The following is a 20543-nucleotide window of genomic DNA, read 5'->3' as shown; positions in this document are numbered from 1 at the left end:
CTCGGGTCTAGCTGGGAGGTGGTTTAAGTTTCGTGCTATGCAGGCCAAACAGTGAATGCAAGCACCCAAACAGTTCAATTTCACCTCGCGCGGGCCTAGTTGAACTCCATGCAGTTAATCAAACACGTCCTAAATGGCCGAAGACATAAGCACGTACTCCCTCGTTCCAAATTACTCGTCGTCCACGGCGAGTAATTTGGAACGGAGGGAGTACGTATTACTATCAGCAGTGCGTACCACGTGATTTCGCGTCAAATCTCTGCTGAACCTTAACTACGCGGCACAAAGTCAAAGAGGACGGCGGATCCGTAGATTCAATGGAAGGCGTACATGTCCGGAGCTTCTTTGTATAAAACGCACCGGTGCTGCAGGCAACCACAGATCGCACGGACTCAAAACGCAACACACAAGCTGACAAGCATGGCTGCCACCATGAAGCTGTCGCTCACCTTCATCCTCCTCCTCTCAGGTACCCCTCCATTCGTATCCTCACTTCAACCACGCACGCTCGTGTGATACGCTCTCTCCGGCACTTTATCCGGATAGCTTTTTGTTGTGCATCAAGCAGTGCTGGTGGTGTTCGGGGACGCCCAGGCGACCTGCGACCTCGTCCGGTGCAAACAGGGAGGGCACATCACCTGCAAGAACTACCCCGGCCAGAAGCTCGACGGCTGCGCCTGCGTGTGCGCGCCCAAGGACGGCAAGCACTGCGTGCTCCGCCTCGACGACGGCTCGACCTACGACTGCCCCAAAACCAAGTGCTGAAAAGTACTGCTGTACACTGCACGCGTTCGTCGTGTTCTTCTTGCGATCTCGTGTTTGAGCTTGAGTTCAATAAAGCGGCAATTGTGTCTTGCAACAACTGATAAATGGAATGGAATGGCAAGTTTGTGCCCTGGAATAAGTAATGAATTGATTGGAATCCACCTGGATTTGGAAGATGTCCGGAACTTGAACGCACTGTTCAAGGATGAAAAGACGGATTGCATTGGTTTCAGTTTTCACGTCATATACCTTAACCATCCTCATCATGGAGGAGTTGTTTCCGTTCTCTGGATCGTGCAGGGCTCATCGTGATTGGATCCATACAAAACACCGAGGCAAGAAAGGAAGGGAAGGTTTGCGCCATGTGCTGCGAGGATGCGATGAACATGACGTGCCGGTCGAGCGTGCAACTGCTGCCCTGCCGGCGAGAAAGGCTGCACCATCTTCCTCGGCAACGGGAACGTGACGAAATGCCCTTTGAAGAACGTGACCACAAACTCATTTCTTGTATGTTTCAGAAAAGATATCATAATGCTGCATAAAACCTAACGGTGCGTGTGCCACAATTTAATACTGTACACAGGTATGTGTCTGGGTGATTCTGCAAATGCCTAATGGAGTTCGGAGTTTCAGTAGTCGCTGAAAAAGAAATATGAAATGCAGCAGCTGCACACAATTCACCGTGTAAACGGAAGATAAGACCAGGCAGTCATGCACTATGTTGCAGTGTTCGCAGGTAAACTGATGTGATAAAAACTGGACTATTAGATCAGAAAAAAAAAATCGGCAGAATCAACAGCTGATTGAGCCAACTTCAACTCCCATATACACTGCTGCAACAAGTAGCAACCAAACATACACAAAACACAAGGTGCAAGCACAGCAATGATCTTCACAGAAACTGCTTAAGAATCTTTAACTGGTAAAATCTCTTGCACAATCAAAATATCATACCATACATTCTAGACAAGATAATCTACACATCATTAATTTGTTTACCAAAATCTGGTTCTTCCTCGAAAAGAAGTATTAAATCTCTACAGCAATGTTACAGATCCGATACTTCAAGGTAATACACGTACCTTGCTTTCTCCAAACTTTCACAGGCAAAGGGGTACGTCTGGAATTGTAGCACAATCAGGATGGTTTTAAAGCACAAATTCCATAGGGATCAAAACAGACGAAACCAGATGATGACAATTACCACAAACATAATCAAAAGCAAGTTAGAAGACCCATGTGAAGGTGCTTCAATAATCAGAGGTTAAAGCTTTGGTATTGTCTTCAGAGTGGGCACTTGGTACACATAATTTCAGTGCTCGCATATCTATGTAGAAATTCAATTTTCCACTTTCTCCATGCTACCTGCTCTTCATATGATGGAGCTAATGGCAAATTGGCAACCACTGAGGCAAAGAATTTGGCCTTTCTTTGACACTTGTATGACACATGCCCATCAAGAGTGTAGGAGCAGGCACTTACCTGATTCGTATAGTCATGCTTCAACGTGTGAAAGTCGGGGATTTACAAAACTGAGAAATTTGTACTGCTAAAACAAAGATAAGTTTTGTTTCCTCTTACAAATCACAACAGAAACGCCTAATTTTTATATATCTGACAGAATTAGTAGCATTCCTCATGCCAAAAAATTCAAGTGGTAAGATATACATTGATCATTCATCTTTAAACTTTAATTGCACCATGCATCGAAGATATCGGAAATACATTTGAGGTTGAAAGAGCATGAGTAGCCATTCTTACTTCTTGAAAAATGCAGCTACATATTTTCCCTATCGTTCACACTGTTTTCCAATTCTCGTGTGTGCACCAACCAATACGACTATGTAGTTTCACATGTCAGTGACCGAATGAAGTAGAACAACAAATCACCAGGCACCCAGGCCCTAACAACAAACAAGCATCTTGTGTCACAGAACTGTGAATGAGAAGGCCAAGCTAACAGATGCTACAATGGCCCAAAGCATACAAAGAAATGGTTCTCTGTTTCCAGTGTCTATCCTAAGCGTGAGTATACTTCAGAAAACTCATGCCATCTCTATATATTATAAATAGCTGACAGAACGCTGGGATAGTTTCGGAACTTCTGCTCAACCCCACAAGCCAATTAACATAGGCCATCTAAGAATAATTATTAGAAATTAAAAAAAATCTAAAAGTATACTATACAGAGTTTTCATAAACGTAATCAACTAATAAGCATAGTCATTTCCACATAGTCATATCATTTGTCGTGATCTCCAACAACACCCTCGGTAAGTGTACTTCAGCAAGGTCTCATTTCAACCACAACATAAATAGTTTGCAGTTAAATGTACCTTGGACTATGTCAGCAGCTTAAACATTTCATATGTATCCATATACTGCAGAAGCGCAAAACATAGAGAAGTGCACAACCGCACATTACCATTTCAACTAATTACTACCATCTAGATCGAAGCTTTTGGTCTAGTTCAAATTAGTAACAAGCACTGACGGACATAATAAGACCTCTCCAAAATCTCACTTCCTGTTACTGCAAATTTCACAACATTGTACTACCTAGCAACAGCAGAACACCGATACTCCCTCTGTTCTCTTTTATAAGACGTTTAGGCAATTCAGACAGAGCACAAAACAGTTCAATGTCAGCTGTACAAAACGTCTTATAAAAAAGAAAGGAGGGAGTACATGAAAGATGCATTACCTAGATACCCTGTGCAAAAAACAAATCACTACTGGAAATGGTATGACAGAAATCCAGTCATAAACTAATTGCTCTATTCTAAGAAATGCATTCTCCCTTGCTCACACTCAAACAAACAGTCATAAGACAAAGCTCAAAGCTCTATCGTTAATTCTATAACCATGCTTTCAAAAGCTCAACTGCCATTTCCACTATCAACGAGAGGACATCTAGAGTCAGTCTCGTCAATTATTGACTCCTTAGTTCCAAAATTTCTCTAATTCCTTCGTACAATAAACAGGAAGAAATCAAGAAGCAAAGGCATACAGAGATCTCGTCCTCTCACTCGAGAACAATCTTGGCGCCCAGTGCCCGCATCTTCTCGGCAATGCTCTCCGCCTCCTCCTTGGGAACCCCGGCCTTGAGCACGGCCGGCGCCTTCTCCACGAGCTCCTTGGCCTCCTTCAGGCCCAAACTCGTGATCGCCCTCAGCTCCTTGATAATCTTGAGCTTCGCCGCGGCGTCGAACCCCTCCAGCTTCACGTCGAACGCCATTTTTTCCTCCTTGGGTTTCGCCTCCTCGCTGGCCCCGGCAGCATCTCCGGCCAGCGGGGCTGCGCCGCCCATGAGGATGGCTAGGGGAGGGAGCTGGTCGACGCCGAGGCGGCCGCGCAGCGCATCGGCGAGGGAGGAGGCCTCGATGAGGTTGAGGCCGCAGATCTCGTCGACGAGACCGGAGACCCGCGGGGTCGGGGTGACGGCGGTGGAGAACGCGGCGGCGCATGACGGGCGCGCGGCCGGGAGGAGGCGGCGCAGGTGGAGGAGGCGGGAAGCCATTAGGGTTTTGGTGGGTCAGCAGAAACAGAGGGGATCAGGGGACTGACGATGCGGAGTGGGGGAGAAGGAAGACGAGACAACACATGTTATGAACTGAATACGTATTTACAGAACTACGTAAATAAAACGAGAAGGCGTGTCTGAATGATGATTATCGAGGGCAATTCTTTTGCGGTTTACTCTATCTGAAGAAAGACAATTGGTTTTGCGATTTATCTGAAGAAGACAATTGGTTTGTATACCACGGTCCTTAAAGAAAACGGCGTACGTCAATAAAGCTAGGTAGCTGATTCAAAGATTGCACTTCTTTTGAAATGTGAGGCGAAAACATTATGTTCCATTGATTAACAAAAATATGGTTTGTGGCAAAAACTTGTTAGCAGTTTTGGTAGTATTGATTTTCATCATTGCTGAGAGGCAAAATGAAGTGGTGGATTGTTTAGCTAAGTCTGGCTTTACTACTAGATCTTTGTCATTTTGGAATGATCTCATCCTTGACTTCTATTTCATCCATGATTGTAAACGATCTTTCGGTCCTTTGATGAATAAAGTCATATTATTGTCAAAAAAATAAAAATATATAGTTTGTTACCCAGCTAATTATGGGATTCTTCAAGGGCAGGGACGGATCCAAGGGGGGCGAGTGGGGGCGAGACCCCTCACCCCCAAGGAAATGTTTCCCCTTGATAGTGATTAGGCGGCCATGCGTATGCAGCATCACCGAATGATTAGCTTCGTCACCGATCACCCCTAATCACGTGAAAATGAAGCCCCAATCTTTATTCTCCAAGGTCGGGGCCATAGGTAGGAAGCTAAAATCCAGCAGGCGTAGACCACCAGCAAAAGACAAAGGAACCATTCACTGTTTATGTCAATCATGTTTCTTTTCCGCTACACTTGTTCGACGTTGTCGCCGCATGTATAGGGTAGTCTCACTATAGTCCAGCATGCGTGCGTTCACTTTACAATCGATGCAAGATCTGAATGGGTCAATGATCCATATCTGAATGGGTCAATGGGTCACTTTACAATCGATGCATGCATGCGTGCGTTCACTTTACAACGAACGCGCGATGTAACGCCCCGAGACCGTTGCGCCAGGTCTTCCAGTTATTCGCTATTGTTGCCTTGTCATTTGATTGCGTGCCATGCATTTCATATCATGTCATCATGAGCATCGCATTTGCATACATATTCGTCTCATGCATCCGAGCATTTTCTCCATTGTTTGTATCTCAATCCGACACTCCTACGTCCTCCGGCGCCCCCTTTTTGTCTCTTTTCGTGTGCGGGTGTTAAACTTTCTTGAAATGGACCGAGATTTGTCAAGCGGCCTTGGTACACTACTGGTAGACCGCCTGTCAAGTTCCATACCATTTGGAGTTCGTTTGATACTCCAACGGTTAACCGGGGAACTGTAAAGGCCTCGTGTGTGTTGCAGCCCAACACCCCTCCAAGTCAGCCCACAAACCCATCCAAACCCCATCCATCCTCTCGGTCGTTCGATCACGATCGTGTGGCCGAAAACCGCACCTCATTTGGACTCTCCTAACTCCCTCTACCTATATATTTGCACCTCCCCTGAAAATTCGCGGATGAAACCCTAACCTTCTTCCTCTCCGCGCCGCCGGACAAAAATCCCGTCGCCCGGACATGTCCGCCGCGCCCGGCCACCTCACTCCAGCCAATCCGGAGCCGCCACCTCAGCAGCGCCGCCTCCCTCCTCCTCTAGCACGCCGCCACGTGTCCCGCCGGACCTCCTCTCTCCTCCCCGCCGCCATGGCCCGAGGGAGCCCAGATCGGGTCCGCCCTGGGCCAGATCGGGCCTTCCCCAGGCCAGATCGGGCCCGCCACCCCCGCGTCGTCTTCCGCCGCTTGCGCCCGACTCCGCCGCCGATCCAGTGAGCTCCGCCGCCCCGTTCGCCGCCTACCCGCGCCGGCGCGTCTCCGCCGCCACCCGCCGACCGCCTCCGCTCCGCCGGCGCCCACCACCGACCTCACCGCCACCGGCCACCGACGCCTCGTCACCCCGTCCACCTCTCCAGCTTCGGTCGCCGGCAAGCCCCACTCCGGCGAGCCGCCCCCTTGCCCTCTTCTTCCCGGATTCCGGCAAGTCCCCGGCGAAGACCCCGGTCAACCTCGTTTTCCACACGCTCAGATCCAGATCCAGAGAACCCTAGGGTTGACTTCAAAATCTCTCTAAGTCCTTTTCTGTTACTTTTTCAAGCACTTTTCGTCATGTCATAACTCTGCATCCGTAGCTCCGTTTTGGGTGTGCCATATATCAAAATGTTCATCATGATGTCCTCTTCATTTTGTTCCATTGCACCATGCTTGTTTGAGTCCATCTTGATGCACTAATCGTTGATGCAAGAGTGCTATAAAATGTTAGTTCCTGATTCTTAACAGATCTTGAGCATTTGTCATTTTTGCCATGTTTACTGTGTGCTGCATATGAGCATGAGCTCTACATGTGTTTTGGGCTATGACATGCCATCTTTACAGGGGTGTATGCCATGTATTTTTGTGATCAATGTGGTGACTAGCACATGCATGCAAAGTAGCTCTCCTGATATTGCTGATTTCAGGGACTTAGAATTTCACTAAGTCTTTGCTCTGCTGTTATTTTTATGCCATGTATTCATGTTGCTACAGGGAGATCCATACTTCTTTTGAGTATGTTCAGTAAGGATGATTTGGACATATGGTTATTCTCTATCCATCCATGTCCATGTTTGCATTTATGGAGTGCCCTAGCATGACTCATCTTACTTTACTTTTGCTATAAAATGTTCCTGACAGATTGTTTATGTGTTAATCAATTTTGCCAAGGTTGTTGTAGTTGATCCATGCATGATATGAATTTGTTATTGCTTTGGTTAGTTTCTTGTACATGTCTTCTTGCTGGTAGTATGCTTAGCTTGTCATGCAATGCCTTATGATAAGTGCATCGAGCTCACAAACATGCCTTCATAATTCTATTGATGCCATGTCCAGTTTTCTGCTAAGTCTGAATCTGTTAACGAAATTTGCTACGTTTACATGGGTGCCATCATATTTTCTGTGCCCTTTTGGCTTATGGTCAGTAAGGGATTTTTGTTATATACTTTGAGTAGATTCATGCCATGCCTTTGTTTGCTATGTTCTGTTCCTGTAGCATGTTATTATCTTTCTCTAAACATTGCTTCCTGATGTTAATTCCTGGCATGTTAGTATTTTCACTAAGTCTGGTATCTTTTGCACTTTTGCCATGCTTGTTTGAACCTGCTCTTGTGTAATTTTGTCAAGTATCTTGAGTAGATCACTACTATGTGCTTTGTTGCTATGTTGGAGTGCAGTAACTTAGTTTCTCGTTGCATTCTAGATGGCATCGTGCTGTTAATCGTAGAATTGTGTCATTCTTGTTTTGCTTGCCATTTCCAAATCGTGCATCCGACTCCGGTGATCTTTATATCGATTTCGACCGAAATCAACTCATCTTTCCAGCGGCACACTTGGTTTGCCAAGTTGAGGCCTGGTTCAATCTTTCCTTTCCGAAGCATGCATATGCATTGCATATAACATCCCGCATATCATGTCATGTTTTGCATCATGTCGCTTGCGCATTGCACCGTGGTTGATTGTTGTTTTCCTTTGCTTGTGTTCTTGCTTTGGGTAGAGCCGGGAGACGAGCACGTGATCGAGGAACCCATTGAGTACGCTTACGAGGATCAAGCTTTCGTCTACTCAGAGTACTTTGCAGGCAAGATGACCATACCGTCGAAATCACTTCTATCTTTGCTTGCTAGTTGCTCGCTCTATTGCTATGTCGCGATACCTATCACTTGCTTTATCATGCCTCCCATATTGCCATGTCAAGCCTCTAACCCACCTTTTCCTAGCAAACTGTTGCTTGGCTATGTTACCGCTTTGCTCAGCCCCTCTTATAGCGTTGCTAGTTGCAGGTGAAGATGGAGTTTGTTCCTTGTTGGAACATGTTTATTGTTGGGATATCATTATTATATCTTGTTTACTTTAATGCATCTATATACTTGGTAAAGGGTGGAGGGCTCGGCCTTATGCCTGGTGTTTTGTTCCACTCTTGCCACCCTAGTTTCCATTATACCGGTGTTATATTCCTTGATTTTGCATTCCTTACGCGGTTGGGTGTTATGGGAACCCATTAACAGTTCGCTTTGAATAAAACTCCTCCAGCAAGGCCCAACCTTGGTTTTACCATTTGCCTACCTACCACCATATACCTTCCCTTGGGTTCTGCATGAAGGAAATATGCCCTAGAGGCAATGATAAAGTTATTATTTATTTCCTTATATCATGATAAATGTTTATTATTCATGCTAGAATTGTATTAACCGGAAACATAACACATGTGTGAATACATAGACAAATAGAGTGTCACTAGTATGCCTCTACTTGACTAGCTCGTTGATCAAAGATGGTTATGTTTCCTAACCATAGACACGAGTTGTCATTTGATTAACGGGATCACATCATTAGGAGAATGATGTGATTGACTTGACCCATTCCGTTAGCTTAGCACTTGATCGTTTAGTTTGTTGCTATTGCTTTCTTCATAACTTATACATGTTCCTATGACTATGAGATTATGCAACTCCCGTTTACCGTAGGAACACTTTGTGTGCTACCAAACGTCACAACGTAACTGTGTGATTATAAAGGTGCTCTACAGGTGTCTCCGAAGGTACTTGTTGGGTTGGCGTATTTCGAGATTAGGATTTGTGCTCCGATTGTCGGAGAGGTATCTCTGGGCCCTCTCGGTAATACACATCACTTAAGCCTTGCAAGCAATGCAACTAATAAGTTAGTTGCAAGATGATGTATTACGGAATGAGTAAAGAGACTTGCCAGTAACGAGATTGAACTAGGTATTGAGATACCGACGATCGAATCTCGGGCAAGTAACATACCGATGACAAAGGGAACAACGTATGTTGTTATGCGGTCTGACCGATAAAGATCTTCGTAGAATATGTAGGAGCCAATATGAGCATCCAGGTTCCGCTATTGGTTATTGACCGGAGACGTGTCTAGGTCATGTCTACATTGTTCTCGAACCCGTAGGGTCCGCACGCTTAACGTTACGATGACAGTTTCATTATGGGTTTATATATTTTGATGTATCGAAGGTTGTTCGGAGTCCCGGATGTGATCAGGACTTGACGAGGAGTCTCGAAATGGTCGAGACATAAAGATTGATATATTGGACGACTATATTTGGACACTGGAAAGGTTCCGGGTAAGATTGGGACAATACCGGATCACCTTGAGGTTATCGGAACCCCCGGGAGGTATATGGGCCTTATTGGGCCTTAGTGGAAAGGAGGGGAAAGGAGCAAGGGAGGGGGCGCCCCCCCCCCAAGCCCAATCCGAATTGGGAGGCCCCCCCTTTCCTTCCTCTCTCCTTCCTCTTCCTTCCCTCTCCTACTCCTAATAGGAAAAAGGGGAGTCCTACTCCCGGTGGGAGTTGGACTCCACCCCTTGGGCGCGCCACCCTCCTTGGCCGGCCCCCTCCTCCACTCCTTTATATACGGGGTAGGGGGGCACCCCACAGACACAACAATTGCTCATTGATCTCTTAGCCGTGTGCGGTGCCCCCCTCCACCATAATCCTCGATAATATTGTAGCGGTGCTTAGGCGAAGCCCTGCGATGGTAGAACATCAAGATCGTCACCACGCCGTCATGCTGACGGAACTCTTCCCTGACATTATGCTGGATCGGAGTCCGGGGATCGTCATCGAGCTGAACGTGTGCTAGAACTCGGAGGTGCTGTAGTTTCGGTTCTTGATCGGTCGGGTCGTGAAGACGTACGACTACATCAACCACGTTGTTATAACGCTTCCGCTTCCGGTCTACGCGGGTACGTAGATAACACTCTCCCCTCTCGTTGCTGTGCATCACCATGATCTTGCATGTGCGTAGGAAATTTTTTGAAATTACTATATTCCCCAACAGTGATATCAGAGCCAGGTTTTATGCGTTGATGTTATATGCACGAGTAGAACACAAGTGAGTTGTGGGCGATATAAATCATACTGCTTACCAGCATCTCATACTTTGGTTCGGCGGTATTGTTGGATGAAGCGGCCCGGACCGACATTACGCATACGCTTACGCGAGACTGGTTCTACCGACGTGCTTTGCACATAGGTGGCTGATACGTCTCCAACGTATCTATAATTTTTGATTGCTCCATGCTACTTTATCTAATGTTTTGGACTATATTGGGCTTTATTTTCCAATTTTATATTATTTTTGGGACTAACCTATTAACCGGAGGCCCAGCCCAGAATTGCTGTTTTTTTTCCTATTTTAGTATTTCGAGGAAACAGAATATCAAACGGAGTCCAAACGGAATGAAACCTTCGGGAACATGATTTTCTCACCGAACGTGATCTAGGAGACTTGGACCCTACTCCAAGAAGTTTCCGGGGAGGTCACGAGGGTGGAGGGCGCCCCCCTGGGCGCGCCCCCTGCCTCGTGGGCCCCCCGGAGCTCCACCGACGTGCTCCTTTCACCCATATATACCGTCGTACCCTAAAACTTCCAGAACAGAAGATAGATCGGGAGTTCCGCCGCCGCAAGCCTCCAGAACCATGAAAAACCAATCGGGACCCCTTTCTGGTACCCTGCCGGAGGGGGGATCCATCTCCGGTGGCCATCTTCATCATCCCGGCGCTATCCATGACGAGGAGGGAGTAGTTCACCCTCGGGGCTGAGGGTATGTACCAGTAGCTATGTGTTTGATCTCTCTCTCTCGTGTTCTCTCTCGTGTTCCATCTATGGCACGATCTTGATGTATCCCGAGCTTTGCTATTGTAGTTGGATCTTATGTTTCTTCTCCCCCTCTACTCTCTTGTGATGAATTGAGTTTCTCCTTTGAAGTTATCTTATCGGATTGAGTCTTTTATGAACACTTGATGTATGTCTTGCCGTGCTTATCTATGGTGACAATGGGATATCACGTGCCACTTGATGTATGTTTTGGTGACCAACTTGCGGGTTCCGCCCATGAACCTATGCATAGGGGTTGGCACACGTTCTTGATTCTCCGATAGAAACTTTGGGGCACTATTTGAAGTACTTTTATGTTGGTTGGATAAATCTGAGATTGTGTGATGCATATCGTATAATCATGCCCACGGATACTTGAGGTGACAATGGAGTATCTAGGTGACATTAGGGTTTTGGTTGATTTGTATCTTAAGGTGTTATTCTAGTAAAAACTCCAGGGTTGTTTGTGACACTTATAGGAATAGCCCAACGGATTGATTTGAAAGAATAACTTTGAGGTGGTTTCGTACCCTACCATAATCTCTATGTTTGTTCTCCGCTATTAGTGGCTTCGGAGTGACTCTTTGTTGCATGTTGAGGGCTCGTTATATGATCTATCTATGTTATTATTGTTGAGAGAACTTGCACTAGTGAAAGTATGAACCCTAGGCCTTGTTTCCTATCATTGCAATACCGTTTACGCTCACTTTTACCACTCGCTACCTTGCTGTTTTTATATTTTCAGTTTACAAAAACCTATATCTACTATCTATTTTGCACTTGTATCACCATCTCTTCGCCGAACTAGTGCACCTATACAATTTACCATTGTATTGGGTGTGTTGGGGACACAAGAGACTCTTTGTTTTTTGGTTGCAGGGTTGCTTGAGAGAGACCATCTTCATCCTACGCCTCCTACGGATTGATAAACCTTAGGTCATCCACTTGAGGGAAATTTGCTACTGTCCTACAAACCTGTGCACTTGCAGGCCCAACAACGTCTACAAGAAGAAGGTTGCGTAGTAGACATCAAGCTCTTTTCTGGCGCCGTTGCCGGGGAGGTGAGTGCTTGAAGGTATATCTTTAGATCTTGCAATCGAATCTTTTTGTTTCTTGTTTTAGCACTAGTCTAGTTTATAAAAGAAAACTACCAAAAAATGGAATTGAGTTTGTCTCATACGCTTCACCTTTTTAATATCTTTCATGAGTATGATGGAAAGGATAATTGTGCTCAAGTGCTAGAAGAAGAAATCTCTAAATTGTTTGGCACTAAATATGTGAATGATGAGCATGATTGCAATGTTGTTAGTATGAATTCCTTGAATATCCATGATGCTAATGATATGCAAAGCCACAAGCTTGGGGAAGCTATGTTTGATGAAGATGATATTTTTTGTCCCCCAAGCTTTGATGAGCAAATTTACTATGATGAAAGAATGCGTCCTATCTATGATGATTACTGTGATGACACGTATGCTATAAAGAATAATGATAACCATGAAACTTGTCATCTTGATCTTAATTTTCAATCACATGATGGCTATTTTGTTGAGTTTGCTCCCACTATTATTCATGAGAAGAATTTTGCTTATGTGGAGAATAGTAAATTTTCTATGCTTGTAGATCATGAAAAGAATGCTTTAGGTGCTGGTTATATTGTTGAATTAATTCATGATGCTACTGAAAATTATTATGAGGGAGGAATATATGCTTGTAGGAATTGCAATAATATCAAGTTTCCTCTCTATGTGCTTAAATTTTTGAAGCTATGCTTGTGTTACCCTCCTATGCTAGTTGATTATTGTTCTCATAAGTTGTTTGCTCATAAAATCCCTATGCATAGGAAGTGGGTTAGACTTAAATATGGTAGTCATATTCTTCATGATGCTCTCTTTATGTTACAATTCTTATCTTTTATATGAGCATCATTGAAATCATCATGCCTAGCTAGGGGCGTTAAACGATAGCGCTTGTTGGGAGGCAACCCAATTTTATTTTGTGTATTTTGTTTTTGGTTCTGTTTAGGAATAAATAATCCATCTAGATTCTGTTTAGATGTGGTTTTATCTTTTAATTAGTGTTTGTGCCAAGTTAAACCTATTAGATCTTCTTGGAAGATAGTTATTTGATCTTGCTGTAATTTCCAGAATCTTTGCGCTCAGTGCCCGAATTGTCAAAAATTACCAGAACGTGATAAAATAGTGATTCCAATTGCTTCTGATCAATAAACAAATTTCACAGGTCGTCTAAAATTTATAGAATTTTTTGGGTTCCAGAAGTTTGCGTTAGTAACAGATTACTACAGACTATTCTGTTTTTGACAGATTCTGTTTTGCGTGTGTTGTTTGCTTACTTTGATGAATCTATGGCTAGTAAAATAGTTTATAAACCATAAAAAAGTTGGAATACAGTAGGTTTAACACCAATACAAATAAAGAACAAGTTCACTACAGTACCTTAAAGTAGTCTTTTGTTTTCTTTCTCTAACGGAGCTCACGAGATTTCTATTGAGTTTTGTGTTGTGAAGTTTTCAAGTTTTGGGTGAATTCTTTTGATGGATTATGGAACAAGGAGTGGCAAGAGCCTAAACTTGGGGATTCCCATGGCACCCCCAAGATAATCCAAGTACACCAAAAATTCAAAGCTTGGGGATGCCCCGGAAGGCATCCCCTCTTTTGTCCACTTCCATCGGTAATTTACTTGGAGCTATATTTTTATTCACCACATGATATGTGTTTTGCTTGGAGCGTCTTGTATTATTTGTGTCTTTGCTTGTTAGTCTACCACAATCATCCTTGCTGTACACACCTTTTGAGAGAGCCATGTATGAATTGAAATTTGTTAGAATACTCTATGTGCTTCACTTATATCTTTTGAGCTTGATAGTTTACTCTATGTGCTTCACTTATATCTTTTTGAGTGTGATAATTTTTGCTCTAGTGCTTCACTTAGATCTTTTAGAGCACGGTGGTGGTTTGTTTTAAAGAAACTTGATCTCTCGTGCTTCACTTAGATTATTTTGAGAGTCGTTAATAGCATGGTAATTTGCTTAATGTTAATATACTTGGTATTCAAGATATGTGAAACTTTCTTTTTAGTGGGTTGAATACTAAGATAAGTTTGATGCTTGATAATTGTTTTGAGATATGGAGGTGATAATATCATAGTCGTGCTAGTTGAGTAGTTGTGAATTTGAGAAATACTTGTGTTGAAGTTAGCAAGTCCCGTAGCATGCACATATGGTTAAAGTTGTGTAGCAAATTTGAAGCATGAAGTGTACCTGGCTTGTGCATCCTTATGAGTGGTGGTCGGGGACGAGCGATGGTCTTTTCCTACCAATCTATCCCCCTAGGAGCATGCGCGTAGTACTTGATTTTTGATGACTTCTAAATTTTTGCAATAAGTATATGAGTTCTTTTGACTAATGTTGAGTCCATGGATTATACGCACTTTTACCTTTCCGCCATTTGCTAGCCTCTTCGATACCGTGATTGCCCTTTCTCACATTGAGAGTTGGTGCAAACTTCGCCGGTGCATCCAAACCCCGTGATATGATACGCTCTTTCACACATAAACCTCCCTATATCTTCCTCAAAACAGCCACCATACCTACCTATCATGGCATTTCCATAGCCATTCCGAGATATATTGCCATGCAACTTCCACCACCATCATCATCATCATCATGACATGCTTTACTTGCATGATCTTGTAGTTGACATCGCATTTGTGGCAAAGCCACCATGCATTATTTTTCATACATGTCACTCTTGATTCATTGCACCATCCCGGTACACCGCCGGAGGCATTCATATAGAGTCATATCTTGTTCTAGTATCGAGTTGTAACCATTATGTTGTAATCAATAGAAGTGTGATGATCATCATTATTAGAGCATTGCCCAATCAAAAAAAGAAGAGAGAAAGGCCAAAAAAAAGAAAGGCCCAAAAAAAGAGAGAAAATAAAAAGGGCAATACTACTATCTCTTTTTCCACACTTGTGCTTCAGAGTAGCACCTTGTTCTTCATGTAGTGAGTCTCATATATTGTGCTTCAAAGTAGCACCATGATTTCATATAGTGAGTCTCATAAGTTGTCTTGTTCATACTAGTGGGAATTTTTCATTATAGAACTTGGCTTGTATATTCCAACGATGGGCTTCCTCAAAATGCCCTAGGTCTTCATGAGCAAGCAAGTTGGATGCACACCCACTAGTTTTCTTTTGTTGAGCATTCTTAGCTCTAGTGCATCCATTGCATGGCAATCCCTACTCCTTGCATTAACATCAATTGATGGGAATCTCCATAGCTCATTGATTAGCCTCGTTGATGTGAGACTTTCTCCTTTTTTGTCTTCTCCACACAATCCCCATCATCATATTCTATACCACCCATAGTGCTATGTCCATGGCTCGCGCTCATGTATTGCGTGAAGGTTGAAAAGGTTTGAGATTATTTGAGTATGAAACAATTGCTTGGCTTGTCATCGGGGGTATAGAAGTTGGGAACATCTTTGTGTGACGAAAATGAAGCATAGCCTAACTATATGATTTTGTAGGGATGAACTTCCTTTGGCCATGTTATTTTGAGATGACATAATTGTTTGATTAGTATGCTTGAAGTATTATCATTTTTTATGTCGATATGAACTTTTGTCTTGAACCTTTCAGATCTGAATATTCATACCATGATTAAGAAGATTTACATTGAAATTATGCCAAAGTATCACTCCGCATCAAAAATTCTCTTTTTATCATTTACCTACTTGAGGACGAGCAGGAATTAAGCTTGGGGATGCCTGATACGTCTCCAACGTATCTATAATTTTTGATTGCTCCATGCTACTTTATCTACTGTTTTGGACTATATTAGGATTTATTTTCCACTTTTATATTATTTTTGGGATTAACCTATTAACCGGAGGCCCACCCCAGAATTGCTGTTTTTTTTGCCTATTTCAGTATTTCGAGGAAACAGAATATCAAACGGAGTCCAAACGGAATGAAACCTTCGGGAACGTGATTTTCTCACCGAACGTGATCCAGGAGACTTGGACCCTACTCCAAGAAGTTTCCGGGGAGGTCACGAGGGTGGAGGGCGCCCCCCTGGGCGCGCCCCCTGCCTCGTGGGCCCCTCGGAGCTCCACCGACGTGCTCCTTTCACCCATATATACCGTCGTACCTTAAAACTTCCAGAACAGAAGATAGATCGGGAGTTCCGCCGCTGCAAGCCTCCAGAACCACGAAAAACCAATCGGGACCCCTTTTCGGTACCCTGCCGGAGGGGGGATCCATCTTCGGTGGCCATCTTCATCATCCCGGTGCTATCCATGACAAGGAGGGAGTAGTTCACCCTCGGGGCTGAGGGTATGTACCAGTAGCTATGTGTTTGATCTCTCTCTCTCTCTCTCTCTCGTGTTCTCTCTCGTGTTCCATCTATGGCACGATCTTGATGTATCCCGAGCTTTGCTATTGTAGTTGGATCTTATGTTTCTTCTCCCCCTCTACTCTCTTGTGATGAATTGAGTTTCCCCTTTGAAGTTATCTTATCGGATTGAGTCTTTTATGAACACTTGATGTATGTCTTGCCGTGCTTATCTGTGGTGACAATGGGATATCACGTGCCACTTGATGTATGTTTTGGTGACCAACTTGCGGGTTCCACCCATGAACCTATGCATAGGGGTTGGCACACGTTCTTGATTCTCCGATAGAAACTTTGGGGCACTATTTGAAGTACTTTTATGTTGGTTGGATAAATCTGAGATTGTGTGATGCATATCGTATAATCATGCCCACGGATACTTGAGGTGATAATGGAGTATCTAGGTGACATTAGGGTTTTGGTTGATTTGTATCTTAAGGTGTTATTCTAGTAAAAACTCCAGGGTTGTTTGTGACACTTATAGGAATAGCCCAACAGATTGATTTGAAAGAATAACTTTGAGGTGGTTTCGTACCCTACCATGATCTCTACGTTTGTTCTCCGCTATTAGTGGCTTCGGAGTGACTCTTTGTTGCATGTTGAGGGCTCGTTATATGATCTATCTATGTTATTATTGTTGAGAGAACTTGCACTAGTGAAAGTATGAACCCTAGGCCTTGTTTCCTATCATTGCAATACCATTTACGCTCACTTTTACCACTCGCTACCTTGCTATTTTTATATTTTCAGTTTACAAAAACCTATATCTACTATCTATTTTGCACTTGTATCACCATCTCTTCGCTGAACTAGTGCACCTATACAATTTACCATTGTATTGGGTGTGTTGGGGACACAAGAGACTCTTTGTTATTTGGTTGCAGGGTTGCTTGAGAGAGACCATCTTCATCCTACGCCTCCTATGGATTGATAAACCTTAGGTCATCCACTTGAGGGAAATTTGCTACTGTCCTACAAACCTGTGCACTTGCGGGCCATACAACGTCTACAAGAAGAAGGTTGCGTAGTAGACATCAGTGGCTGGCGGGTGTCAGTTTCTCCAACTTTAGTTGAACCAAGTGTGGCTACGCCCGGTCCTTGCGAAGGTTAAAACAACACCAACTTGACAAACTATCGATGTGGTTTTGATGCGTAGGTAAGAACGGTTCTTGCTTAGCCCGTAGCAGCCACGTAAAACTTGCAACAACAAAGTAGAGGACGTCTAACTTGTTTTTGCAGGGCATGTTGTGATGTGATATGGTCAAGACATGATGCTAAATTTTATTGTATGAGATGATCATGTTTTGTAACCGAGTTATCGGCAACTGGCAGGAGCCATATGGTTGTCGCTTTATTGTATGCAATGCAATTGCCCTGTAATGCTTTACTTTATCACTAAGCGGTAGCGATAGTCGTGGAAGCATAAGATTGGCAAGACGACAACGATGCTACGATAGAGATCAAGGTGTCGCGCCGGTGACGATGGTGATCATGAAGGTGCTTCGGAGATGGAGATCACAAGCACAAGATGATGATGGCCATATCATATCACTTATATTGATTGCATGTGATGTTTATCTTTTATGCATCTTATCTTGCTTTGATTGACGGTAGCATTATAAGATGATATCTCACTAAATTTCAAGATAAAAGTGTTCTCCCTGAGTATGCACCGTTGCCAAAGTTCGTCGTGCCCAGGCACCACGTGATGATCGGGTGTGATAAGCTCTACGTCCATCTACAACGGGTGCAAGCCAGTTTTTGCACACGCAGAATACTCAGGTTAAACTTGACGAGCCTAGCATATGCAGATATGGCCTCGGAACACTGAGACCGAAAGGTCGAGCGTGAATCATATAGTAGATATGATCAACATATTGATGTTCACCATTGAAAGCTACTCCATTTCACGTGATGATCGGTTATGGTTTAGTTGATTTGGATCACGTGATCACTTAGAAGATTAGAGCGATGTCTTTCTAAGTGGGAGTTCTTAAGTAATATGATTAATTGAACTTTAATTTATCATGAACTTAGTCCTGATAGTATTAGCATATCTATGTTGTAGATCAATAGCTCGCGTTTAGCTCCCCTGTTTTATTTTTGATATGTTCCTAGAGAAAATTAAGTTGAAAGATGTTAGTAGCAATGATGCGGATTGGATCCGTGATCTGAGGATTATCCTCATTGCTGCATAGAAGAATTGTGTCCTTAATGCACTGCTAGGTGACAGACCTATTGCAGGAGCAGATGCAGACATTATGAACGTTTGGCTAGCTCAATATGATGACTAGTTGATAGTTTAGTGCACCATGCTTAAACGGCTTAGAATTGGGACTTCAAAGACGTTTTGAACGTCATGGATCATATGGATGTTCCAGGAGTTGAAGTTAATATTTCAAGCAAATACCCGAGTTGAGAGATATGAAGTCTCCAACAAGTTCTATAGCTAAAAGATGAAGGAGAATAGCTCAAACAGTGAGCATGTGTTCAGATTGTCTGGGTACTACAATCGCTTGAATCAAGTGGGAGTTAATCTTCCAGATAAAATAGTGATTGACAGAATTCTCTAGTCACCATCACCAAGTTAGTAGAACTTCGTGATGAACTATAGTATGGAAGGGATGATGAAAATGATTCCCGAGCTTTTCATGATGATGAAATCAATGAAGGTAGAAATCAATAAAGAGCATAAAGTGTTGATGATTAACAAGACCACTAGTTTCAAGAAAAGGGCAAAGGGAAAGAAAGGGAACTTCAAGAAGAACAGCAAGCAAGTTGCTGCTCAAGTGAAGAAGCCCAAGTCTGGTCCTAAGCCTGAGACTAAGTGCTTCTACTACAAAGGGACTGGTCACTGGAAGCGGAACTGCCCCAAGTATTTGGCAGATAAGAAGGATGGCAAAGTGAACAAAGGTATATTTGATATACAGATTATTGATGTGTATTTTACTAGTGTTCGTAGCAACCCCTCAGTATTTGATAGTGGTTCAGTTGCTAAGAATAGTAACTTGAAATGGGAGTTGCAGAATGAACAGAGACTAGTTAAGGGTGAAGTGACGATGTGTGTTGGAAGTGGTTCCAAGATTGATATGATCATCATCGCACACTCCCTATACTTTCGGGATTAGTGTTGAACCTAAATAAGTGTTATTTGGTGTTTGCGTTGAGCATGAATATGATTTGATCATGTTTATTGCAATACGGTTATTCATTTAAGTAAGAGAATACATTGTTGTTCTGTTTACATGAATAAAACCTTCTATGGTCATACACCCAATGAAAATGGTTTGTTGGATCTCGATTGTGGTGATACACATTCTCATAATATTGAAGCCAAAAGATGCAAAGTTAATAATGATAGTGCAATTTATTTGTGGCACTGCCGTTTAGGTCATATTGGTGTAAAGCGCATGAAGAAAATCCATGCTGATGGGCTTTTGGAATCACTTGATTATGAATCATTTTGATGCTTGCGAACCATGCCTCATGGGCAAGATGACTAAGACTCCATTCTCCGGAACAATGGAGCGAGCAACTGACATATTGGAAATAATACATACTGATGTATGCAGTCCGATGAGTGTTGAGGCTCGCGGCGGGTATCATTATTTTCTGACCTTCACAGATGATTTGAGCAGATATGGGTATATCTACTTGATAAAACATAAGTCTAAAACAATTAAAAAGTTCAAAGAATTTCAGAGTGAAGTGGAGAATCATCGTAACAAAAATAAAAGTTTCTACGATATGATCGTAGAAGTAAAATATTTGAGTTACGAGTTTGGCCTTCAGTTAAAACAATGTGAAATAGTTTCACTACTCATGCCACCTGGAACACCACAATGTAATGGTGTGTCCGAACGTCGTAACCGTACTTTATTAGATATGGTGCGATCTATGATGTCTCTTACCGATTTACCACTATCGTTTTGGGGTTATGCATTAGAGACAGCTACATTCACGTTAAATAGGGCACCATCTAAATCCGTTGAGATGACACCATATGAACTATGGTTTGGCAATAAACCTAAGATGTCGTTTC

At 43.2% G+C, this 20543-nt stretch overlaps 2 protein-coding genes across 2 annotated transcripts; one reads left to right on the top strand and one right to left on the bottom strand.

Moving 5' to 3' along the window:
- The first annotated feature begins 366 nt into the window (after positions 1 to 366).
- LOC119289136 lies at positions 367 to 975 on the top strand. The gene is made up of 2 exons (XM_037568545.1): positions 367 to 469; positions 569 to 975. Exons 1-2 carry the CDS (start codon positions 421 to 423, stop codon positions 763 to 765), a joined length of 246 nt encoding a protein of 81 aa, XP_037424442.1. The 5' UTR covers positions 367 to 420; the 3' UTR covers positions 766 to 975.
- A 2551-nt stretch (positions 976 to 3526) lies between these two features.
- LOC119286754 (50S ribosomal protein L7/L12-like) lies at positions 3527 to 4352 on the bottom strand. The gene has a single exon (XM_037566199.1). It carries the CDS (start codon positions 4283 to 4285, stop codon positions 3791 to 3793), a length of 495 nt encoding a protein of 164 aa, XP_037422096.1. The 5' UTR covers positions 4286 to 4352; the 3' UTR covers positions 3527 to 3790.
- Between the last annotated feature and the right edge of the window lie 16191 nt (positions 4353 to 20543).

Source organism: Triticum dicoccoides, chromosome 4A, assembly GCF_002162155.2.
Source record: "Triticum dicoccoides isolate Atlit2015 ecotype Zavitan chromosome 4A, WEW_v2.0, whole genome shotgun sequence".
Taxonomy (NCBI): Eukaryota; Viridiplantae; Streptophyta; class Magnoliopsida; order Poales; family Poaceae; genus Triticum; species Triticum dicoccoides.
The sequence above is the reverse complement of the archived record's forward strand: the minus strand, read 5'-3'. Positions and strand labels throughout refer to the sequence as shown.